This window comes from Temnothorax nylanderi, unplaced genomic scaffold (genome assembly GCF_030848795.1).
Source record: "Temnothorax nylanderi isolate EJ_2023f unplaced genomic scaffold, tnyl_v1.0 TNYL_tig0051_pilon, whole genome shotgun sequence".
In the NCBI taxonomy this organism is placed as follows: domain Eukaryota; kingdom Metazoa; phylum Arthropoda; class Insecta; order Hymenoptera; family Formicidae; genus Temnothorax; species Temnothorax nylanderi.
In genome coordinates this window covers 843460-866911 of record NW_027249113.1, presented here as the reverse complement: position 1 = coordinate 866911, position 23452 = coordinate 843460, and the positions used below count along the sequence as shown (strand labels likewise).

The 23452-nt window shown below is 42.3% G+C and overlaps 1 protein-coding gene across 1 annotated transcript in view; it reads left to right on the top strand.

The window, feature by feature from the left end:
* Positions 1–5054: 5054 nt before the first annotated feature.
* LOC139772568 (zinc finger protein rotund) overlaps positions 5055–23452 on the top strand; it is a 162517-nt gene continuing 144119 nt past the window's right edge. The window contains exon 1 of the mRNA XM_071706377.1: positions 5055–7003. Coding sequence (XP_071562478.1) covers positions 6827–7003 — 177 coding nt within the window. The 5' untranslated portion in view covers positions 5055–6826. The remainder of the gene's footprint in view (positions 7004–23452) is intronic.

Here is a 23452-nt window from a genome sequence, read left to right as displayed (position 1 = left end):
AGGGATGAGAGGTGAGCGAGGTGCGCATGTACGCGCGCTTCGAGGAGGGAGCACGCCCCCTCCTCGCGGGTCCGCAATTTCATTTTCTAAATGAAGCGAGCCAACCCCCTGGGAGGAGTGGAAGGCTTGGCCTTCCGTTTCGTGTACACGCTCGCATGCCTGCTCGACTGCAATCGAAAGCGCATATCCATTTAATTAATTATGCATGAGGTCCGCCGCAACCCCGAAACACGGGCCGGCGTTATCGTTAACCCGTGTGAAAATGGTCGAATTGCCGACCGGCGTCTGCCGGTGATTGCCAGTGGCTCGCCATTGTCTTTTTACGACTATATTACATTTCGGGGGTACACGTGTAAAAATCACTTTTGAAAATTGCGAATAAACCGCCGTTCGCTTATAGTTGAACATAACCGGTCCACCTTACCTTATTTGACAAAATTTCGAATTTAGCAAAACGCTTATCAAATGTTATAATGCGCGAGATACGTATTTTAAATACCGATATGGAGTTATTTACGAAAACTCGTGAAGATACGATGAATTCATTGTTAGCTGTCATATTTTCATGTAAAAACGATAAAAGAATCCACAGTGATTTTATGGCGAACATTGGAGATTGTCCGAAGTGACTTCTAGCAGAATATTGAATTCTGACTCTTCATATAATTTACAACAGCTGTCCCTCTTCTCTCTCTCTTTCTCTCTCTCTCTCTCTCTCTCTCTCTCTCTCTCTCTCTCTCTCTCTCTCTTTCTCTCTCTCTCTCATGTCTCGTTCAACGAATGTATATCTGCTAGGAGACTGTTTATCCACGCTGCCGTGGTCTTCGATTCAAGTCGACCTTCTTCCATCGTTCTTTCCTCTGCTAGATTCGTTTCTCATTAATCTCTGTCCCCATCCTTTTACTCCGTTTCATGATTTCTTGCTACATTGCTTCGGTCCGTCCCTCGTGTCCCTTTTCGCTTTGCTCGTTTAAGACAACATGGCCGATCAACCGGGCGCCATTGAGTAAGTCGTTTGAGGATTTTTCAAGACTTTTCACGGTTCACTTTTCGATTAAGCCTCACGAATAAATATCAAAAATACTTTATGTGATATATTTTGTCGCGACGGAGACGTATACAGCTCGAAAAATAATTATTTATGATATCTTTTGATATTTATGGAAGGTGAAGAAACAAAAATGTAATTGTATAAAGATTATTAAATTATTAGAAGTAATATATGTAATTTAATTAAAACGTGAGATATATTTTTAAGAGAAAAATATCAGATTTTATTCGACGAGAAGAATGTTTATTTTTATTATCATTAATATGTGGAAATTTAAAATTATTTGTTAAATAACTAAGTTTCTAAGTTTTTAATTTAAAAATAATTTTGAAATTTAATAATTTAGTATACATAATACAATAGAAAAACATGTTATATATTAATAGTATTTGGTATCTAATAATCTGTAAAACAACATCTAATTGAATGCTCCTTTAGATGTGATAATTTATTGTTCTGTGCAGTCGTTAGCAACATACTTTTATTATTTTTTTGAATCATGCATTTCGCGTGTCCCCGACGTTCGAATTAGCCGAATATATTCATGAATCGCGCGGTAAATCATTTAAACGACCCCGCTTTTTGATTCGGGAGGTAGGGAATCCCTCTCATCTGAACTTGCCCCCAATCAGGGGTCTGAAAAAATGCTAAAGGTGCGTCGATGTCACCGTCGAGGAGAACGGGCCAACCAAAAAACGGTCTGGCGCCAGAGAGGAACGAGAGACGTACAGCCGGGCAGCAGCCCGGGGTCTGTCGGTCTGTCGGTCGTCCTCATAGCAGTGCCAGAAGAGCACTGGAAAACAAAAAAGCCCGCCTCCTCTCCTATCCCCCCCTCCCCCTCGACCGGTCCCTCGTGCCATAGCTATCTTTGAGAATGGCCTTGAACTTCGAGGGAGAACCCCATTGGCCGAAAAACCGTGTCGCAGTTTTTCCCCGGGACAGCGGCGGCAGCTCTACGAGCACGAATCACCGGGCGAAACGGCTCTTCTTACAAGCTACTTGTTAGGTAGCTCGGGAAGGTGGAACGAACTCCCCCTTTAACCTAACCAGCAACCCCCCTTGAGGTCTTCTTCTTCGTCCTTCCCTTCCCTTCGGGCGATAAGATTTGTGGTTATAGCTTGTTTTTGGAGCACTCCGCGGGGGTCGACAACATCGCCGCATCGCGGTTCCTTTTCTCGAGGAAAAGGAAGGACGGAGGATCTATTAATGGCCAGTGAATGAACCCACGGAGTAGCTGGATTTTTCACCGGGACGTATGCTGACCGTCGAGAAGATCGAGATATTTTGTTACGTATCGGGGCGCTATTAATTCTCCATCGCCATTTAAATCAGCGAGATTCTTTAGACGAGTTCCACCAAACAGATTTGCCTTGGCTTGCACGTGCAGGATGCAATATGGTTCTTATTGGCAAAATTGATCGTTTTTTTTTACAATTTTGATTGTACAATATCTATAATGCTACTTGATTGATTTGACATTTATACGATCTGTTTTATAGTCAGCGGTATCACATACTAGGGCGGAATCTACAGTAAGATTTTAAGGCGCAAAATTGAAGCCTTAAACCGTAAGAAATTGACCAATCACAGTCGAATATCCTTCTCACATCCGACTGTGGTTGGTCAATTTTTTACGGTTTTAGGCTGATATTTCATGTGTCGACAAATTTTTTAAGCATTATTATGTTAATTGGCCGCAGAATAGAGAAGTTCTCGAGTTTCTATAAGAAATCCTCTATTTTATAGCCAATCGGTACGCCCGACAAAGCTTGTCGTATGACACATGAAATATCAGCCTAAGGCTTAAAGTTTAAATTTTACGCCTTAAATTTTCATCGTAGACTCCGCTTAAATTAGATACCAAATCTATCGGGCATATATCGCCAATGTTGCAAGATCGACGATTCGTGGATGTCGTTTCTCAGATTTGCTTTCCGTTCCACTGACCTATGAAAATATAATATTACTGGGAGAGTAATCGCGCATTTAAAGAAAGTAGAACACCGAGAGTTCCATGACCCTCTAACCATGACCATCAACCCCATTCTAGTCTTCCTCCGTCTCCGGCGATAAGATTTGTGGTTATAGCTCCTTTCTGGTCTACGCCACGGGGGTTGGCGACATCATACATCTCTCTTTCTCTTTTTATCCTAAGTTGGCGGAGTGGATGTGCGGTTCAAGGTCGATGGTAAAACGTAATAGAAGACGTAGGCTCAGGGAAAGCTAAACCTTACTTAAATAAGTCGTTAATTTAGATAATTTGATCGTTACACACAACCCATTGAGTCCGCGAGACGTTAACGTAAACCAGTTCGGTCGCGATACGCGATTTATTTTTATCATATTTACAATTAACCCGAAAATAGGCGCCTAATATTTTTTCTTTGCATAAATGGTCACTTGATTTTTACACCCTAATTAAAAGTCATTCTTATTAATTACATATTGCATATTTTTCATTGTTCTATAATTTATTAGTATTTGAGGATACACAAAATTATTCAACATTTCCTGAAAAAAAAAAAGAGAAACCTAAAAATATAAAAAAAAAACGAATTATTAAAATTATTGTGATGACGTGAGCTTAATTTTTTCGACACGGGTGTAAAAATCACTCCAGATGCTCATTTCCGGGTTAACCGAATCTAATCTGAACAGAATGTAATAAAATCTTAACGTTGACACGTTTTCCTTTTAACGTTTGTTTCGAGTGAATGCTCGCGATTCGCGTGTAAAATCTATAAATTTACTGCCGCTCTAAGCGAAGGCAAGTGGAGAGGACATCAGCTTGTTAAAATATATCTGCGTGGGTTCGCCGACCCCTTCGCGGCGGGTGACTTTTTGTCCTAGGACTGTTTTTTTTTACCCCCCTTCCGCGTCCGCCGAAGAAATTCCCCAGGAATTCGTGAACCATTTCAGGGGCGGGTTTTTGCATGATGTTTCACAGCGTGCGCGACCTTTCCCAAGCTTCTCCACGCCGAGGACGGTACCCGTTGGAATTAGGTCGCAGGAGGTCAGGATCTCATCCTTCCGTGTCCACGGTTCGGGATTTTTACGCGTCAAGGCCGGCGCGCGGTGATTCAGCTAGGTTTTTGCGTATTTGCGAATTCGAGAGGTTCGTCGGCACGGGACGGCCGCGTTTCGACCGCGTCGTTGTTTTTTCTCCTCGCGAAAATTGGTGGGTTGCACCTACGTGTGGGTACGAAGAAAAACCATTCGTATAATCGCGACGTTGCGGCTTGCGGCTTCGCGCGTAACGAGTTACGACATCTAATAGATATATATTTCGCATATAAATGTTTTTTAAATGATTCTCGCTAATAATGGATTACAAGACGCGTTCGGCGAATCGTCAATTATTCAATCGAGTTTTAATAATTTCGTAACGCAAGTTATAATATTAATAAGAATCGCATTTATATTTCGTTGCAAAATATTGATCACTAGAATCCCCATCTATTTAACAAACGAATAAATAAATATAAACGAGCTTGTTTAAAATTAAACTGCCGAGGGCACGATGGGTACCCCATCGTCGCGTTCTCTCGCACCATGTCACCACCAAAATTCCTTCGACCTAGGCATAGTCTTTTCTCGAAAATCGCGGAAAACGGGAGAATTCTATCCGAGAACGGCGGGACGAGCCGACGTCGTTAGATCAAGAAAAGCTGTTCCCTCTTTGACGACGGTGCCCAACGCGGCGCAAGGGAGAGAGAGCGGGACGGCGAGACTGCCGAAAGAGCGAGAAGGAGAGAGAGAGGAAGAGAGATCGTGTTTCCCGCGTACCCCGCCCCCGCTCTTTCACCCTTCCGCGCGGCGCGGCGGGCCGCGTCTTCCCCCGCTAGTGAGCGCGCGCGGCGCGGCGCGGCGCGGCGGCACGAGAGCGAGCGACGGCGGACGGCGTGAGGGGGGAGAGCCGAGGGCCGCCGAAGGCGGCCGAGCACGGCCGAACGGTCGTTCGAATCGCGGCTCCCGCGTCAGTGCTGAAACCGCGTCCGCGGTTCACGGTTCACGATATCCGGGCTTTGCCGCGGTTGCACTTTTTTGCACGTCCCCGGGCCGGGCAGCGGCACGCGAGAGAGAAAAAAAGGGAAACGGGGGGTTGGCGCGTTCACGGCGAGATCGCCGGAAGAAGTCGCGGAGGTGCGACGGCAGTGTTCGGAGCTCGTCAACGGCGTGGCAGAGAGAGAGAGAGAGAGACGGAGAGCGAGGAGGGGAGAAATAGAGCGCGAGGGAAGACCGGGTGATAAAGGAGGTCATTTTTCGCGGCGATCGAGAGCTTCCTTTTCGGCGCCGCTCGTCAACGGCGTCAACGGGCGCGACAATGGCGCGGTCCGCGAGCGCGCGAGTCGCGCGGCGGGTCTCGGATCGCGGCCGCGCTCGCCGGCATTAGGTAGGCGGCGTTCCGCTCGAGTGAGTTATTCGCGCGAGTTATTATGCGCCTTGGCGGCGAGCCGCCGGCGACGCGTTGCTGCCTTCCGGAGGTGGCGATCGGTGACGACGGAACGATCGCCGGGCGATAGTTGGATCGCTCTGCGCGTCGCGGAAGAAAACGGGACGAAGAGACGAGAGGAGAGGAGGCAAGGCGAGAGCAGAAGAATGACGCACGAATGGCGTTACGTCGCTTAATCGCGCCGCCGCCGTCGTCGATCGGCAGCGCGTGAGCTCCTCGCCGAGGAAGAAGAGTCGAAGAAGTGAAGTTGGCCGCGTAACGCGGAGGAAGGAGGAGTCCGAGGAGACGCCGGGTGCGCTCGGTTTCTTCAACAGCTCGCGACGAACGAGCGTCGCCGAGCGGGTGCGCGACGCGCGCCCGCGTGCGCGCGGGCCCTCGCGTGTGCCCTCCGTGTCGCGAGCGAGTTCGACGCGAAGTTCGCCGCGATCGGAATCCCGCCGGAGTTTCACGTCGGACAGTGCGCTTTAAACTCTTCCCTCGCGCGCCCTCGCGCGCGGCGATCTCGGAAAGGCGCTCTACGCGGAATCGTCGAAAAAAGGTAAACAGTTAGTCGACCGAGAGAGAGAGAGAGAGAAAGAGAAAGAGAGAGACGGACACGCGGTGCCGGGCTCGAGGCTCGACGAGTTTCAATCTCGGCGCAAGGTCGCCCCGGCTCGGCTCGGCGTAGTGTTTACGTCTCGATATCGAAATCGAAGACGCTCGCGAAGACAGCTAGCACGGCTAGCGACGGCGACGCGCGGCCGGTGTCAGAAGTCAGAAGCGTTCACGCTCGGGCGGGCAGCGTGGCGAGTTAACGTCGATGACCGTGCCGGGGATCCGAGGACGGATCGGACGCTCTCGGCTGTCTCGGCACCGAGGAGGTACGTGCGGCACGCGACTTCCGCTCGCGGAGCGAGCGGGTCTACCGGGAGCGCGCGGTCCCGGGACGCTCGTACACGTACGCGAATGCCAGTGATCGTTCCTCGACGCTCCGATCGACGGAAAGTTGTTGTCGCGAGCGCGTTGTGCGCGAGCGCGGCGTGTATACCGCGACGATATCGCGCTATCCGCGGTGCAGTGATACCATCGGCGGTGAGGAGGTGTATGTAGCGCGCCGCGTGTCGTGTCCGTATTACCGCGGGAGAGTAAAACGGAGGAGAGAAAAAACGAAGCCGAGAGAGAGAGAGAGAGAGAGAGAGCGACAAGGCAAGGGGTGTACGAGAAACGTGACGTGTGACCGGGAAGTGAATACATTCGCTTGGAACTCGCGAAGCTGCCGACGAGCGAGGTTCGGAAGAGAGAAGATTCGGGAAGGAACACGGTGATTCTCGACGGGACGCTCGATGTATCCCTGGTACCGTGACAGCGTCGCGGCTGCGGCGGCAGCTGGCCTCGGGGGACCGGTCGGCGTCGTGGGTTCCGGATTCTGCTCGACCGGGCCCGGCCAGGGTGGCACCACCATTAAGACTGAGAGCGGATATTCCGACTGCATGCTCGCCCTCGACTACGTCCAGAGTAAGGTGAGTGATGATTTGGCGATTTAGCTCCTGTCTTCCGCACGTTTTGCCACGCTCGAATCTCCCTCGGTCTCTCTTTCGCGAGAGTCCGAGCGAGGCGTCCGATTTGTTTTTTAGGCCTAAAGTTTATAACGCGCGTTTAGGCCTGTTCTATGATATACGTCGGATGTTGGAACGCAGCCGATGCTCCAATGAGAAGAACTCGTTCGCGAAAAAGAAATTCTCTTTGGACCATTAGGCCTGTTCGTTTTCGCCGCACTTCTGAACTAGTGCAATACGTTAGAATGAAACAAATATATTTTCTTTCATTCTAACTTATTGCACTGGTTCAGAAGTGCAGTGAAGACGAACGGGTTTATTATTGGCTGCGTTCCGACATTCGATGTATTATAAAACGGGCCTAATAAATTCCGTCCGCCAAATATGAAGGTCGTACAATTTCAACGAGAGAATTTTATGCGCTCAATGACACATGCACGCCGAAAACGCGGAGATCTTGATTGTTTAATATAAGCGATACTAATTCGAAATCAGAAACCGCAAAATCGGAGATGTATCGCGTGGATGATTTCCACTCGAGGACTCGTCGTTTTGGAGTTATAAGATTTGCGGATTGGAATTGTAATATTGAAAAATTGAAGAGTTTCACGTTTTGTGATAAATTTTTCGGTGAAATTAATGTCCATCTCTTCTTAATTTAGAAACGAACTTAATTACGACGATATATTTTTTATTGCAATGATAAACAAATTCTTGCAGACTTGGCACTGCAAGTGTAAAACAAATTAATAATTTTCTTAAAACGACAAATGTATTCGATTTCGCGATAAAAATTTTACTCGAGACGTGTCCAGCGTTAAAAATTGTAAACTTGCAGCTAATTTGTTGTCAAATATTGTATTCGTTGTATTGTACGTCAAAATCGTACAATTATTTGGCGGCCAGAGCGATAAAGCTGTCGGAACATCTGTGGCGTCAGTATAATTTCTTTTACGAAATAATCGACGCGTCGCAACGACAAATAGTTCATTCCGATTATTGTTGCCGCTGCTTCTGCGATCCCGCTTCCCGATTGGTTTGTTGCTGATCGTACGATGCGGTATTTCTCCTTTGTGATATTTATACGACGACGGATGTTATCGCGTCTTGCCGAGAATTTTCGGAATGTAAACGAAAATTGCTTCAATCATATTTGGAGAATTTATACATAAACGGGTTGTGTGTGTGTACGTCAACTTTCACGGTAAATCAGATTGAGTTTCTGAAATCTCGCGTTGCATAAAGAAAAAAAAAAGCTAAATCGCGCGTGTTGCATTAACACATTAATTTCCGCCACAAACTTGTATTAGAACGAATGTATAATAGTCATGATAAATAGTTCGCGTATAACTGCGCGATTTTTCCGCAACGAATAGGAAATTATTTCGAAAAGTATTATTTTGAGACTTTAAAGAGATAGTTTTTTTGAAAACGCACGTTGCGTGCAAAACTTCTATGAATTTACATTTAATGAGACTCGCATAAATTTTAATAAGTATATAGATATGATAATACTTGAAAAGATAGTAATTTTAAAATAATCGTTTTTACAATAACAGTTAATGCGAGTGATACTGATTGTCTCGTTTGCGACCAGTTGTTTATTATGTCATTATTCATCTCACGTGATTTATGTTCGTGACAAAGTAAACGACGTTTGCACGCTAATACTTCATCTCCTATTAAATTGTTGGAAAAAGGATAAGAAAAAAAGGAAAAAAAAACCATTGCCTAGTATACGTAAGAAAGGATGTAGCTATGGCATCACTTATGAAATTAATGCTAATTGACGTTTGCATGACAAATTAGCATTCTGATGATACGATTTCACGTTTTAGTAGTTTGACGTTAATAACAATTTGCAATTTGAAGAGATAATTTGTTGTTAATCGCGCGATATTTTGCGTATCCGTTTTAGAACGAGATAAATATATTAGCCGAATGGTCAATTATCCGATATGATAAATCCTGTCTTTGATACTGTTGTCGTGGAACATAAAAACTTGGAGCACCTCCTTTCCTTTTTTGCCGGGCGTTGATTATACTCATAGCCGGTACAATAACGTCGTAAGATACTCGTAGATGAAGATTAATACCTGGATAATCGCACGGTGGCAATGAACTTGATATTTCAAAAGAGAATTCTCGCAGCCGCGTTGCATTAGTTACATTTCCGCGTATCATTCGCTTGGAACGTACATTTGCATATACGTGGGTAGTCTGAAAAGTTTTGAGCCTCAAACATTATTTTTTCGGTCAAATTCGGTCAAATTTTTCAACATAGTCTCCTTTTAAGTCGATGTTAAGGCTCAAAACTTTTCAGACTACCCTCGTATATGAGCACACGATATCCTAAAACTATAATTTTTTAATATTTTCTTCTCGTTTTGAAAACTTATATTGAATAATCACGTTTCGGCTAATATCCAGATATTTTTTACTTATTGTAATTAATTACTTATTTCAATTATTTACTTATTGAAATTAATATTTTTTTATAATTACAATAAGACGCGCACACATGCAAAACACATACATATCATACTGCTTCGATAAATTAAAAGCGCAACGTTTGGATTTAATGCGCGAGTTTCGTAGCATACCGACGGCGGGCGAGGGATCGGCATTTAATGATGATCAGTCTTATATCAAAGAAAGTTTAATGATACAGGATGCGAGTAACTACTGGGTAACTTCCTGAAGGTAGTAGTTTCCGAAGGTTTTTCGAAATAAGTGAAAATTCTGATCTAACATCTGATTCATCCCTCCAACCCATTTACTTTGTTTTACACACTGATTTACCTCGTTTTCCTCCGCTGTTACCTTCCCCTCGGGATCCAGCTAGCGAGTTACAACCATAATGAATTATCGCGTTAATCTTTCGATTTGCTTCGTGTATTTTCTTGCGAACATCCGTAGGTAGCGCGTAAGAAGCACCGAGGAACCCGTGCCGCGACTAAATCGACAAGAAGGCGATCCGGCGTGTCAACCTGTGAAAATGATTTGCGCGTAAAAAACGCCGGGCTTGTACTGGTCAAGTGATCTAAGGACAATAACAAAGCGCCGTTAATGTCGACGATAACTTTCAAATTTTCCATTTCGAAGGTTTCCCTACGCGAAGTTAATAATTAGCAATTATCGCGATGACGATAATCAAGTATCATTCTGCAATATCGAGACATGTTGGAAAAAAAACATCAGTATTCAGAATTTATCTTCAAAATTGGCAGAATAATTCGTATTTTAGACACTATGATAAGTACAAACGCGAATTTTTCTGATGGCGATAGTGTAAACGCATTTTTCTCGGATCTGAACGTGTAATAACATTAATGGAGGTGGGATGTGATGCACAAACATGTGTGAAGCTCGTTTTTGACAACACACAGCTTGACTGGTTGATAGCGAATTACCTTTGGCGCCGCGAGCGATATCATTATGTGCTATATATGATTTTATCGTTCTTCTCAATTGCACCACGCCGTGAGCCGTGAAATCGCGGAATAAAGTACTTACGATTCGCAATTACGTATTCACGATTGTCACCCTCGTGTAATTTTAATATTTTTAATACATATAATTTTATGCAATTAACCGAGAGAACTCTCCCGAAATCTTTCTCAGCGAAAGCACGGCGAGTTAATTTGATATAATCACCCTGTATGACTCTGTAATGTACAGTTTTTTTTAAATTATTATACGTGCAATGATAATCGTTTAATAGCTACCTAACGTGGCCGTTAATTATTAACGACGGCAATTAAGTAGAGTGTTGACGACTCGGCGTCCATTAACGGGTGATTAAGATCTAGGTTCGATTATAATTTCTAGTAATTAGTCGTCCGATGTATGTATAAATAGCAACTTTTGCAACTGTGATTTTTTCTCATACTATTCTCTGTTGTCTTTATTATTTATCAGTGTAGTTTTCTGTACGTCTCATCCTTTGCTAATATATATATATATATTTTATATATATATATATATTGCGTGTTGTGGGATAATCGATACGATTAAATGATATGAGAGGGTAAAGATTGTGCGCGCGATAGAAACATATTCTTGATTATGATGAGAATCCCTCCCTGAATCTTACTTAAACAGATAATAAAAATTAAATAATTATAAGGATGCTGATTAGTGATCGGAATGCATTAAAAAGTTAAATCGATTATCGATTATCGATTGAAGTATATGGAACTACTGTCCCAACAAAATTAAAGCTGTGTTTCAAAACCGACAAATATTAATCGGCGCGCAGTTTACTAAGTTCGTATAAGTATATGTAAAAATTCACAGAAATATTATTAACAATAAGTATATATATATAAATTTACAGAAATATTATTATCAACAAGAATACCCTGTTACGGCTCTAAGCCCCTTTGTCGTTAGATGATTTATTAATCGTATGAGACTCTGTTATTTAAAAATGAAGTAATTCTTTCAAGAATAGTTTATAATAAATTCGCATTTGCTAAATCGCCTCGCTCGTTCAGCAAAAAATAATACTACAAGGTTTTAATAGTGGATTTGCTACTAATTTGGATTTACATAAATTGTTTAATCACTATCTTATTAAATCCTTACGCGACGGGTAAAACTCGATCCATACTGATGCAGGTGTACAAAACGCCGGTATAGATAATTTATAGCGTGCCCACGTGATTCGCCATAATCAGAAGGAAACTCTCGGGAGTCCGTTCCGCGATTTAACGAACCACATCGTACGTTGTTACCAATAATTATCGGGCCATCGAGCGGTTTTTTGCCGCGGGTCGATTACCACTCGCCGCCGGGTCACCATCCAATCCGACGACTTTCGTTCGCCGTGCGCGGAATAGATTTTCCTGCGCGATGTCGGTCAGTAAATTAATGACCGACCGGGGCGAGAAATTAATATCGCGCGCGCGCGCAACATATAATTGCCCCGGCAATCAACCCGTTTAATTATGTATATTATATGTCCTGTACGCGAGACCGAGGCCTCTTCGCGACTCTGTTACCGCGCCCCTTTACGTTTTCCCGCAATAATTATTCCCGAGCGCGTGCGAGCCGCGAATGATGCGCATTCGAATAGATTACCGGGAAAGCGCGACGACAGCTGATTATAAAAATAATTGCGGCGTATATGCGGGAGCCCACGGGGCCGTGACTAATTGCCTCCCCGTCGGGGGAAATCACCGCCGCGATCTGGAAGTCAATTCGGGTTTCTCACGTGTTTATGATAATGATAATACTCTCCATCGATATCTAAGCGTTCCCTTTTTGGGAATGCATCGATGCGCATATCGTCCCCCCCCCTCTCTCTCTCTCTTTCTCTCTTCTTTCTAGAAATGCTATGGTAGCTTGGCCCTTTCACCTTGGCTTCAACATGACTCTTTTTTTCCCTGTTGGGAAATGCGGGGCAAGAAACCCGGCAATCCTTATACTTTGCATGTCGGTGACGTGGATTTACGTGTCCTACGCCCCCGTGATGGAGCCAAATTAATCTGTCTTCCCTACTGTGTCTCATGCTAGCTTATATTACTATATTAACATTAAAGAATTTCCCGTACAAGAGAAAGATTTTTCATATATAAATTGTATAATAATATAATAAAAAATATTCTGTGATACTATATAAAGAAACAAAACGACGTCAAGTATTACGCCAAGTGTAAGTGTAGAAAGCTGCGTACGTTAGATTTTTCTATTTAGAAATTGTTTCTGGACATTAAAAAGACTAAAATATGATTAATTAAAGTTTTACTTAGTCGTTAATAAATAATAATACTATACCTCTAAAATTTCTCTTTTCATTATATTATATTTCACGAGTCTTTCTCTATTGTTTTATGGTCCCGTCGACCATTAGGGGAATGATGCGATTATTTTGGACTTTTTACGGCGCTTCTTTCAATATACAAGATTTTGTTCGAAAACTGCGTTGTAACGTTACGTGCCTCAATTGGCTGTTTAACGGGATTGTCTTATGAATTCGCTAGGTATAAACGGGATAGGATAGAAAAAAAAATTGTCGCTCGGTGTGTTCGGCGTGAGTAGCAGCGGCGACGGCGGTTTATACTTCTTGTCCGCTTGAACGTGGAAACGGAGATGGTTCCATAAAGACCGAACGAAAGAGAACTTCATTGGCTCCTCTCGACCATTGGCAAAAACGCTCTGAAAGTGTAACGTGCAACCGATTTCCCCTTCGTCCTGTCTCACCACTTTTCCACGTAGCGACCATAAGTACCGCGGTCCGTTCTTTGCAGATCGAGTGGAACGATGATGCTGTTTCGCGCGTAATCGTACGCGCTTAAATATGCCAAGTCGCCGGTGTTATTAACGTCCGTTTTATTTTACTTATTTGGTTCTTCTAAATATATCATACACCTGAAGGGAAACATTCTAGATTGGAATTCTAACAATAAGTTAAATACTTTTGAATTATATTAATCTCGTATCAATTATTATTTATTTTATTTATTTGGTTCTTCAATCTTTAAGTATTTCATATACCTAAAGGAATTCTGGATTAGAATTAGATTAATCTCGTGTCAATTATTATTTATAATATTATTCAATTTATAGTGTATTTGGAAATATTAATTTATTTGTGGAGCTAATTAATCTTTTGTTATAATATCCCTCGGTTGTCGATTTGTCACATGTCGACAAATATAGTTCGATATTCTGCTTTGATGAAATCTAAAAAAAACTATCCACGTTTTCTTCCACCTTCAAGTTTGTATTTTGAAACTAGACTATTATTACTACTTGCTCTACTATCTGTGATTACGAGACTTTTCTACCGCATCTCGTAAGAGTGTCTCTCTTTCCAAAAGTCTCGCGAAGCTCGTGCGGCGATGCATGCCGCGAAAGGAAATAATCAGGATCGCTGACTCGATTCTCATAATTCGGAATGAAATTAACTGGCCGTGTTGATTTTTCCGCTTGGGAAACCTAACGACCGTTACGAGGGGGCGGCTCGTTCAGCTAAGAAAAACATTGTGCTCCTGGTGAGTCGAAAACACACGCAAGGAGCTCTCTTGCGTGCGGGTTGTAAAAATTTGTTTTACGCGAATTTATAAAGATAGACGGAAATATCGCAGATGTCGCTGGTAGATTTTCCTGACACCGCCGTGATATCGAACGAGATGATCGTGACAGACACTGAGATAGCCATGAGCGATCCAACGAAAAAATTAGCAGTTATTATTTATCAAATAGATTATAGCTATAATTTATTATTATTTGTTAGCGATTCTATGATGACTATTAATTCTACGTAGAAAAAAGTATCGCGGTATAAATTTAGCTGATCATTATTGATGTGTGCTCTTGTTGACTATGATATTCTCGAATATTTCATGAAACATCTTTTTTTTTATAGATGCTTTGATCGTCAAGTTTACTGGCATTGTTAACAATTTGCGCGTCCGTTTCGTAAAAGTATTCTGAAACTTATCTCTGAAGATATCTCATTCTCTTTTTCTCATTTTCATTCTTCATCTGTACGTTATTAGCTAAAGATTTTTTTTTTTAATGACTTAAAACTCTTTTTTAAGTAAAAAGATCATGTATTGAAGTCCACGGCTGCAATTTTTCGTCATTTTGGCTGTAATTACTCACAACTTTATTTGACAGATATGATAGACTTTTTACACCAATCTTAAGCTACAATGAGAGTCTACAATGAGAATTTAAGGCGTAAAATTTAAGTTTTAAGCCTTAAGCCGTAAGAAATTGACCAATCACAATCGAATGTGAGAAGAATATTTGACTGTGATTGGTCAATTTCTTACGGCTTAAGGTTTAAAGCTTAAATTCTTACTGTAGACTTCGCTTAATATAACAAAATTAGTTGTCAGCATTAAAATGATTGGTGCGACGAAGCAGGTGTTCGCGGATCTAGCGGTAGACTCGTTCGCGCAAGATTTTCAAGTTGAAGGCGGCCATCGGCCGTCAGGGCTAGGCACCCGTAAAAGGTTGCTCCTGGATCCGGGCGGCTTTCCAAATTTGGCGGGCCCAAGGACCCTTTTGCGCGATTCGTTGCAAAAATGGCTCGGGCAATGCATGACTCGCGCTTCTCCCTACCACGGTAGCCCCCGTCTAAGTTCAAGGCAAATGACACTTGCTCGAACGATTCGGAATGAGATATTAAGTTGACATACGCGCGCGATGCGACAATGCGGATAACAGTGCTGAAATCGATAGCTTAACAAATCTGTCACGTGCATTCGCCGAGAGATAATGCTTCAGCAAACGAATTCTGAACACTTCTCCGATACTTCGGAGAGTCGTTTCTTTAGTCGGAACGAATTCGTCAGCTCGATCAAACGTCAAATCAGGCGGAATGTACCCTTCGGCATATTTGGTGCCGATTTGTTACGGTTAAAGGCCCGAATCGAAGCGACGATAAAGAGCGCGACGGGAAAGCTCGCGACCGTGGTGGAGGATGAAAGGGTTCGGTTGCGCCGAAAGAGAGAAGCACTCGAGGTCGCGGCCATTACGGCCGATAAACAGCTCGAAATATCGCCGAAAGAAGAATTCAGTGGTAATGGAGCGGCCGGGCAAAAACGCGGTCGCGCGCAAAGAAAATTAACGGCAAAAGGGAAGAAATGAAACGCGCGCGCACCTACGTGGCCTATCGAGGAGAAGAAGTCTCCGGCCCTCGGCACAAAGAGGCGAAAGAAGGGAAACGAGGAGTGACGGAGGGCGGCTGCGGAAGGCGAAGAAGAACAACAAGAAGGAGAATGCGTCGAGCAATAGCGGCCGGCCGACGGACGGACGGACGGGCGGGCTGGAGGGAGGGAGGGAAGGAAGAAAAGAAGAGAGGAAGAGAGGTGCGATCGGAGCGTGCGCGTCCAAGTACTGCGGAGGACGTTCGCGATGCATCTTCCTCTCTCTCCTTTCTCCGTCCTTGCCTTCTTCTCGCTCGCACGTCCGCCATTCTGTCCCTCTCTGACCCTCTCTCCCTTTCTCGCTCTCTCTCTCTCTCTCTCTCTCTTTCTCTTTCTATCGCGCTGACTTGGTTCTCCAGGTAGTTCGTCCTCCGATTGGCGGGCGTGAACGCAGGTGCGCGTGGGTGGGGGAGGCGTGGTACCCACCTCCTATTGGCTACCGGGTCCTACCCACACCGGAAGTGGGGCGACGCTGGAGGAAAGAGGGTAGAAACGAAAGGGGGGGCAGAAGCTAAAGGCAGCTCCTCCGCTCGGGCTCAGGCCGAGGGGGCAAAAACAATATCGCATCTCGCGCGCAACGCTACAAAAACCTGCCAGGTGGCATTTCGCCTTACCTTGAGGGTTACTGCCTCTTGCACGCGAACACGTACACACATGCATGTATGCGCGCGCTACGTGCACCTATGTTATACCTGTACCTGTATACCCTGCGAAACCCGCGTCGCCGCCATGCTACCAAGTATCGGCGAGGGGATGCTCTCGCACCCCCTTGACTTCTCGGCCAAGAGGATCAAATTCGAATGAAAGTTTTATACTCTTCCCCCGATTATGATTTAACAGGGTAATTCGTCAATATACCAGTTTCTACATTTTGGTAGAATTTTCGAGAGAACTTATGATAAAGTTCGGCTATACTGTTGAGATGTTTAAGATATATTTAAAAAGGAATAATTTTTCTATGGTAATCAGATTTTTATGAAGAAAAATTTCGATCTTTTTATTATCTTGTTAAATCTTTTAATTTGTCAAATTCAATTCTTAAATTTTGCTAAGTTTAAGAGTTTTTTCATATTGGTACCTAATATATACTTCTTATTATAGCGTTAATTGTATGAATTGTAGATTTAAAATGTTTTCTGTTTTAATTTTTGAATACATTTTTATTATTAATGATTAAATCATTAATACTATTTTATGTTTATTACATTTAAACACAACAGTACTGACCATTTGTTTTCTTATTCCAATTAGAATTAATGCCAAGAGAAAACTCGTTATAACTATAATTAGTTAAGGATAATTTTTAGTATCGTAATGAGATTTAAATTGTTTTAAAGATAATTATTTTAAAGAACATTATTTCTTGAAGTAAGAAAAGTCCAGAAAAAATTAATAGATGCGTATAAAAAAAAGAAAGGCAATCCATCTTTAATTTAATTTTTTGGCGATTGTTGGCGCCGAAATGGAAGAAAGCCGAAAAATATTGCGTACCATTTATTTTAAAGGTAATCGAGAAGAAAGTTCGTTACTTTTGTGAATGTTAAGCAGGAAGGTGTTGCACAATGCCAATTGTAAGGTGGTTTAATTGCATGTCTTAAAATTTAATTTTCCGTAATGATATCCGCCTCAAATATCGTAATAAACGTTACGTCAAAATTAGAGATATACGCAAATATGCAAACGATGCATAAGTGGGAGTACAAAGTCTATGAACGTTTTATATAACTCTCGCATATGTTTCATGTATACATTTATATAAGATATAAGTGTAATCTGATATTCCATGTTTATATGGAATCATTATACTATATAATTTAAAATTATGATAGATACAAACTAATGACCTTGGATCTTTATTTATTCATCTTGTTGCATAAAACGCACAAAGTTAACATCTATCTGTTCATGCGAGCCAAATGAGTGTAATACCGGCTACGATGCTTTCGAGGCTTTTAGTTAGCACATAAATCTTCACGAATAATAACGTAGCCATCCATTAGGACAATTTTTGACAGGTTGGTATAATTTAGATTCAGGAAATAAATGGAAGAAACAGGGGAAGGGAATGTAAGGGGAGAGGGCGAATCGAATGTGAATGTTTTAGCAACACGAAGGAAAGCATTGAGATAAAAGCGATAAAGTGTACATCAAAACGAACGTGAAGATCGTGCATCGCGCGAGTAGATAGAGATTAGCATTGGCTAGTTGGAGACGATTGCTCATTTATTGCGAATCCCTCGATATATCAGCTTAGAGATAAAGATACACGGAGGAAAAGAATTTTGCTGTGGCTGCGAAACCATAATATCGGAACCAATTATTTGACCACCGATTGCAAATGATTGAACATGTTTGACATACGCAAAGTACGCTTAACATTTTTTATATCGCTCTATACTATATAATTATATTCGATATAAGCCATCATATATAAAATAAAAATATTTTTTATGCTTGGCTCTCCTTTTAACAGTTTAATTTCTATAGTTTATGTAATCAAGGAAGATCGACAGTTTAGTGAATATTGAAAGATGCAGTTTATAAAAGCATTTAATTTGAATGCGGACATAAATTAGGAGTGCTTCAAGAGTCGTCGTCAACAGTGGACCCGTGTGCGAATTTTAATTGCACATCACGAGGCTCTTTTAACTATCGCGATAATTTTTGCCTTAAATAATTAAATTAATAGTGCGTTATGCCTTCTCGATACTAATCACGTGCGAAAAGTCGAGATGGTGTAAGATGCGCGCCCGTGCGAAGATCGCGGTTAGTGTTTTAATTTCAGGCCGCTCCGGAAGGTGTAATTTTCGAATTATCAGTATCCATCGCGCGTCCACGGATGGTTTGATAATTGCGGCCTCTATCCGACGCTACGCCGACGGCGTGTAATAGCGAGCGATTTCCGTGATCCCGGTCTCTCTCACGGCCGTTCGTTTCGCAAGAAACGAAAAGACACGTACGCACACGTACGCGGCGCGTTACACGGCGGACATATCGTGCGATCCGCGAACGTTTAAACAATGGCGAATAGCGGCCACGGGAATCCTCATGAATAAAGATCAGAATGTTTGTATAACGATCGTACGTGCCATCTCTCATCGCGAAATCCACCGTGAAATGCGATTACGGACTGTCGCGAATTACTATTGAGCGGTAAAACTTTTCGCACGGTTTGTCTAGTAACTTTTCAAAGTACTGTGCTAATGTGAGGAAAGTGAATTCCGGTATAAAACATTGAAATTAGATACCAAACCCCAGGATCGTAACAAATGACGATCATTTCGTGTGCGGCAACCATGAGAATTCGCTGTTTCCTTGATATTTTTCTAAAAATATTTTGAATTTGAATTTTTATGATAAATGAGATCTGCGAGAAAGAACGACGCCTCCAAGTATTCGCTTTTACGTTCCGTTTGCTCGGACGCGCGATAGAAAGTAACAAGCTCCACCGGCCGATTCGGATCGATTCGGCGAGGGTACTTCCGAGCGCGGCTAGGTATAAATTAATCAGACAATTAATCGTGTAATGGCTTTAATTGGACCCTGTTAAGTGTCAGCGGTGTCTGCCGGGCATAATCTTTGCCGTGGCATCTGCCTTATCTACATACACACTTCGCCGTGTACGGTCCAGAAGCCGACCGACGGCCACATGTACTGAAACGCGGACCGGAGACCCCCGTGCGGTTGTTGAGATCATAGATAAGTATGTGAGATTTAGTGAGATATCCGATATCGCTTGATAACCATGGCATACACCGCTTGTAAAAGCGGCAGATTCCGTCGTCCGCTTCGTTCGCCGCTTCGATGCCGCGCGACGCGACAAAATGATATTCGACTTCCTGGTTTCTTTCTTGGTAGATAGAAGATTTTCCTTCCGGCTTTAACTAGCCTAAGCTTGTCGTCGGAATATTTGTCTTGATAAGAAATTTACTGCAATAATGAATTATATAAATGTATATAGATTTATGTCATCTCGAACGCTTTTGAATATTTGGCTAACATGCAGAAGTATTTATATCTATTCATTTGTTGATATAATTGATTTTAAAAATAATTTAGTTTTGCATCAATCTTTTGCTGAACGTATGACAAAATAATAGCGTAACGTAAAATAATAGCATAACGTAAAATAACAGTGCGAAAACTATTTTCTTTGGAAATGTCTCGTGTAAACTAGAAATTAAAACATATAAGTGCAAGTAATAATTGAAACATTGCTGAATTTTTTTTCTCTTATTTATGTAGCAGTTTTTTCGGTGTATTTGCGTATACCGTGAATTTTCTTCGGAGATATTATACTAATCACGTTTCTTTCTCGCGTTTCCGAGTTCCACGTGCGCGAGTCAACCGGCTTATTCAGGGCTGGTGGAATCTCGTTCGGGATATAATTACAGAGCACGGACGGACGTATATAATTCTTCGTGATCGTGACTGCATTTCGATCGTAACTTTCTTGGCTCGTAATCGCCGTAACTCGCGCCAAAAAGTTCACAACATTCTACGCGGCTGATTAGCGTTAATGGTTGCCACATGCGCGACGGAAACAGAAGTAATAAGGATCGAGAGAGAGAAAGAGACGCGGGGTATGTTAAGTTTGGATAGAAAATCGTTGAAAACATTTGGAAATTATTCCATTATCGCTATTGCTTCATTATCATTTCGTATTTGTAAATTATAAAAGCATATAATTCCGGACGAGCGCTTCGAGCTTCAACCGCTCGAAATTTGATCGAACAAGGCATTCAAAGATGTCTGATTGAAGCGCATATACAGTGTCCTGAGAAACTATTAGCGTTTTCTACTGGGAAAACTAGTGCAACACTGGTGCACACTAAGTAAAATTTTATTGTTTCAATGTAAAAATCAGTTCACATATTTTCAGCGTTTAATGTTGCACTGTGTTTAATTTGATAAATTTTTGTCAGTAGAACATTAAATACTGAAAATATGTGACCTGATTTTCACATTGGAACAATAAAATTGCACTAAGTGTACACAAGTATTGCACTAGTTTTCCTAGTAGAAAACTATATGTAGACAAACTCGGTCCAGTGGAACAAGATGAACAACTTTTTCCCGCGAAAGAGCGAAATGCCTCCTTCAGATTCTAAGGGATGGTGAAGGATGTGCAAAAGTGAAGAGTTTTATTGGTGATTGCAATATGATAGCGAGTGATAGGGAGTGCCATTATGACAACTCACAGCAATTGTTCGAAGTTTCGATTGCCGACCTCATAGCAGAGTTCACAGTGTTTCTGGAACGGAAAGGATAGAAGCTTGTATAACAACAATTGCTGTGAGTTGCCATAATGGCACTCCCTATCATACGCGCTATCATACTGCAATCACCAATAAAACACGTTTTTTAAATTACGTGTCTAAACTCATCATCCTATCCTACCCTTAGAATCTGAAGGAGACATTTCTGACCGTCCCCCGAGAAAAAGTTGTTCATCTTGCTCCTCTGGACCTTCTCTCTCTCCCCCTGAGTTTATCTAGATAGTTTTTCAGCAGCCTGTATATTCTACTATATAAATGAATGGGAGAGGATACTATAGCTTTTCATTCAATTCATCCAAATTAAAGTTCGACTCATTACGAGAATAAATATGTCACGGTATTTATATTCGCTATATAATATTATTTACGTGCTTGCAACTTTTTACCGAACTTTTCGACGAAGTAGAAAAAGCACGCAGTGGTCGGACAAGATTCTTGGTAATGGTGCTTTGATTTCTTGTACAGTTAGATATTATTTTTATGGATGCTATAATTTTTTATAATCAATTAAACTTGAATTCATTAAAGACTAAATATGTCAAAATTTTCATTTGCTATATTATTTACGCTCTTGCAATTTTTTCTTTCATTTTTCGCTGAAGTAGAAAAAGCATGCGGTGGTCGGACGAGGTCCTATGTGCTTTGACGGTTCTCTGTTTAGTTTGGCATTATCTTATAAGACTTTCTTCATCAAACTAGTAACGGAATTTTTAATGAAAATATTCTCTGCCCCGTGCAGCTTGAAATACGCGTGTTTCATTGAATTCCGCGTGGATTTCACGGGACGGCCAAGTGCCTTTTGCATCGCGGAAGATTGTCTGTACCATCCAAGCTTCTCTGTGCTTGGGAAAACGTCAAAACGGTTCTGAGTTCCGTCGTAGCGTGGCGCTAGTAGGCATGCCAATACAAAAGCGTGTCTATAGCGTGCTGCGACCTCGGATCGGAGAACACGTGCAAAGCCGCGCGTTCACGTACGAAGCTATTGAGTTGAAGAAGTATGGATCGGTTCGATGATCGATTCGGGACAATCCTTTTTCGCACGTTTTTCACGTTTCCCACAGCGACCAGCGTTTGATATATCATTCAGCATTTTTTTAGAATGTTATGCTATACGAAATGAGCGTTTAGCTATCCGGAAGAAGATAGTTATTGCCCATCGTTTTAACATGCATACAAACAATAACGGCTCCTAGCGAAAGTGAAGCATGTACCGTAATTCACGTTGGAGACTCGCGGGGGGGTAGCTCGAATCTTCTCTTGCTCGCTTGGAACGGCGAGTAAAATGCGGGAAAAACAGGTGTGGGCGCGTAAAAAGTGCAAAACGAGGGACCCAAGAGAAATAAATGCATAAAAAAAATGCATTAAAAAGTATCACGATCGATACGCGAGTTTTTTCCGGGAAGAAAGCGAGTGAGGAAGAGCGAGAGAGAGAGGGGAAAAAAAGCACGAGCGGAAGGTTGTTTCGTTGTAATCTGAAAATTGATACACACCACAGCGACGACGCTCGTCACGCTGACTTTTTCCAGCTAGAACGCGAGGCGTTTCTGCCTCGTCGAGGTTGCATTAGTTTCACGCTGGAATAGGTCGCCTCGGTTGCATTTTTTACATGCGACTGCTCGTCCTTCCTCGCGCCAAAGGTCGGATTAGTGTCGTTGCACGCGCGCACCGGAGACACTTCTTGGCACACTTTGTCCCCCGCCTTTTGTTTTGTATTACCCAGCCCTTATTTTAAATTCTCTTTTTTTCTTACCGTGTCGATGCAACTATGCGGAAAATCGATCGCCGATAGCTCGCGCTGCCGCTGCTGCGCGATGTTATAATTTTAGAGCCGCATAAGCGAGAGCCGCGCGCGCGTTACAACGTGCACACGTTCTTCCTTCTTCTTTTTTTTTTTTTTATTAAAGCCGTTAATGGCGACGGGCATTTCGACGTGCACGGCGAGATTATTTAATCTCTACCTGGTCTCGGAAAAATTAAAAGCTTAGACAAATCTTTTATTTTTTGTAATTGTCAATTATGTCGTGTTAAAGGTAGATGCAACCTGGTATTGTAAACTTGGCAGATCTGGAATCTCACGACTTTTGCCGTAAAATGTTACATAAATTTGCCATAAAATTATCGCGATGTGATATCATATATTTAAGTAAAACATAAAAAATATTCATTTTTTGAAACATTGATAGTTTTAAGCTTTTTATATATCTATTATTTAAATGAATGTAAGTTTTATGCTGTTCGGGTCGACGTCTTTTTTCAAGCGTATATAAAAACGAACAATTTTGTATTTCTTTAAGAAATATATATATTTTTCTTTTTAATATATCCCATTTAATGGGAGGCTTGGCCTATCGCCGCGTCTCCAACTGGTTGCTCCAGTTTTTTGACGCAAAACTTCTGATGCTCTCTTATTTCAAGAGATAGGTGAAGATGATTTGGTTAACTTTTAGCTTCGTCACTTCGCTTGACGG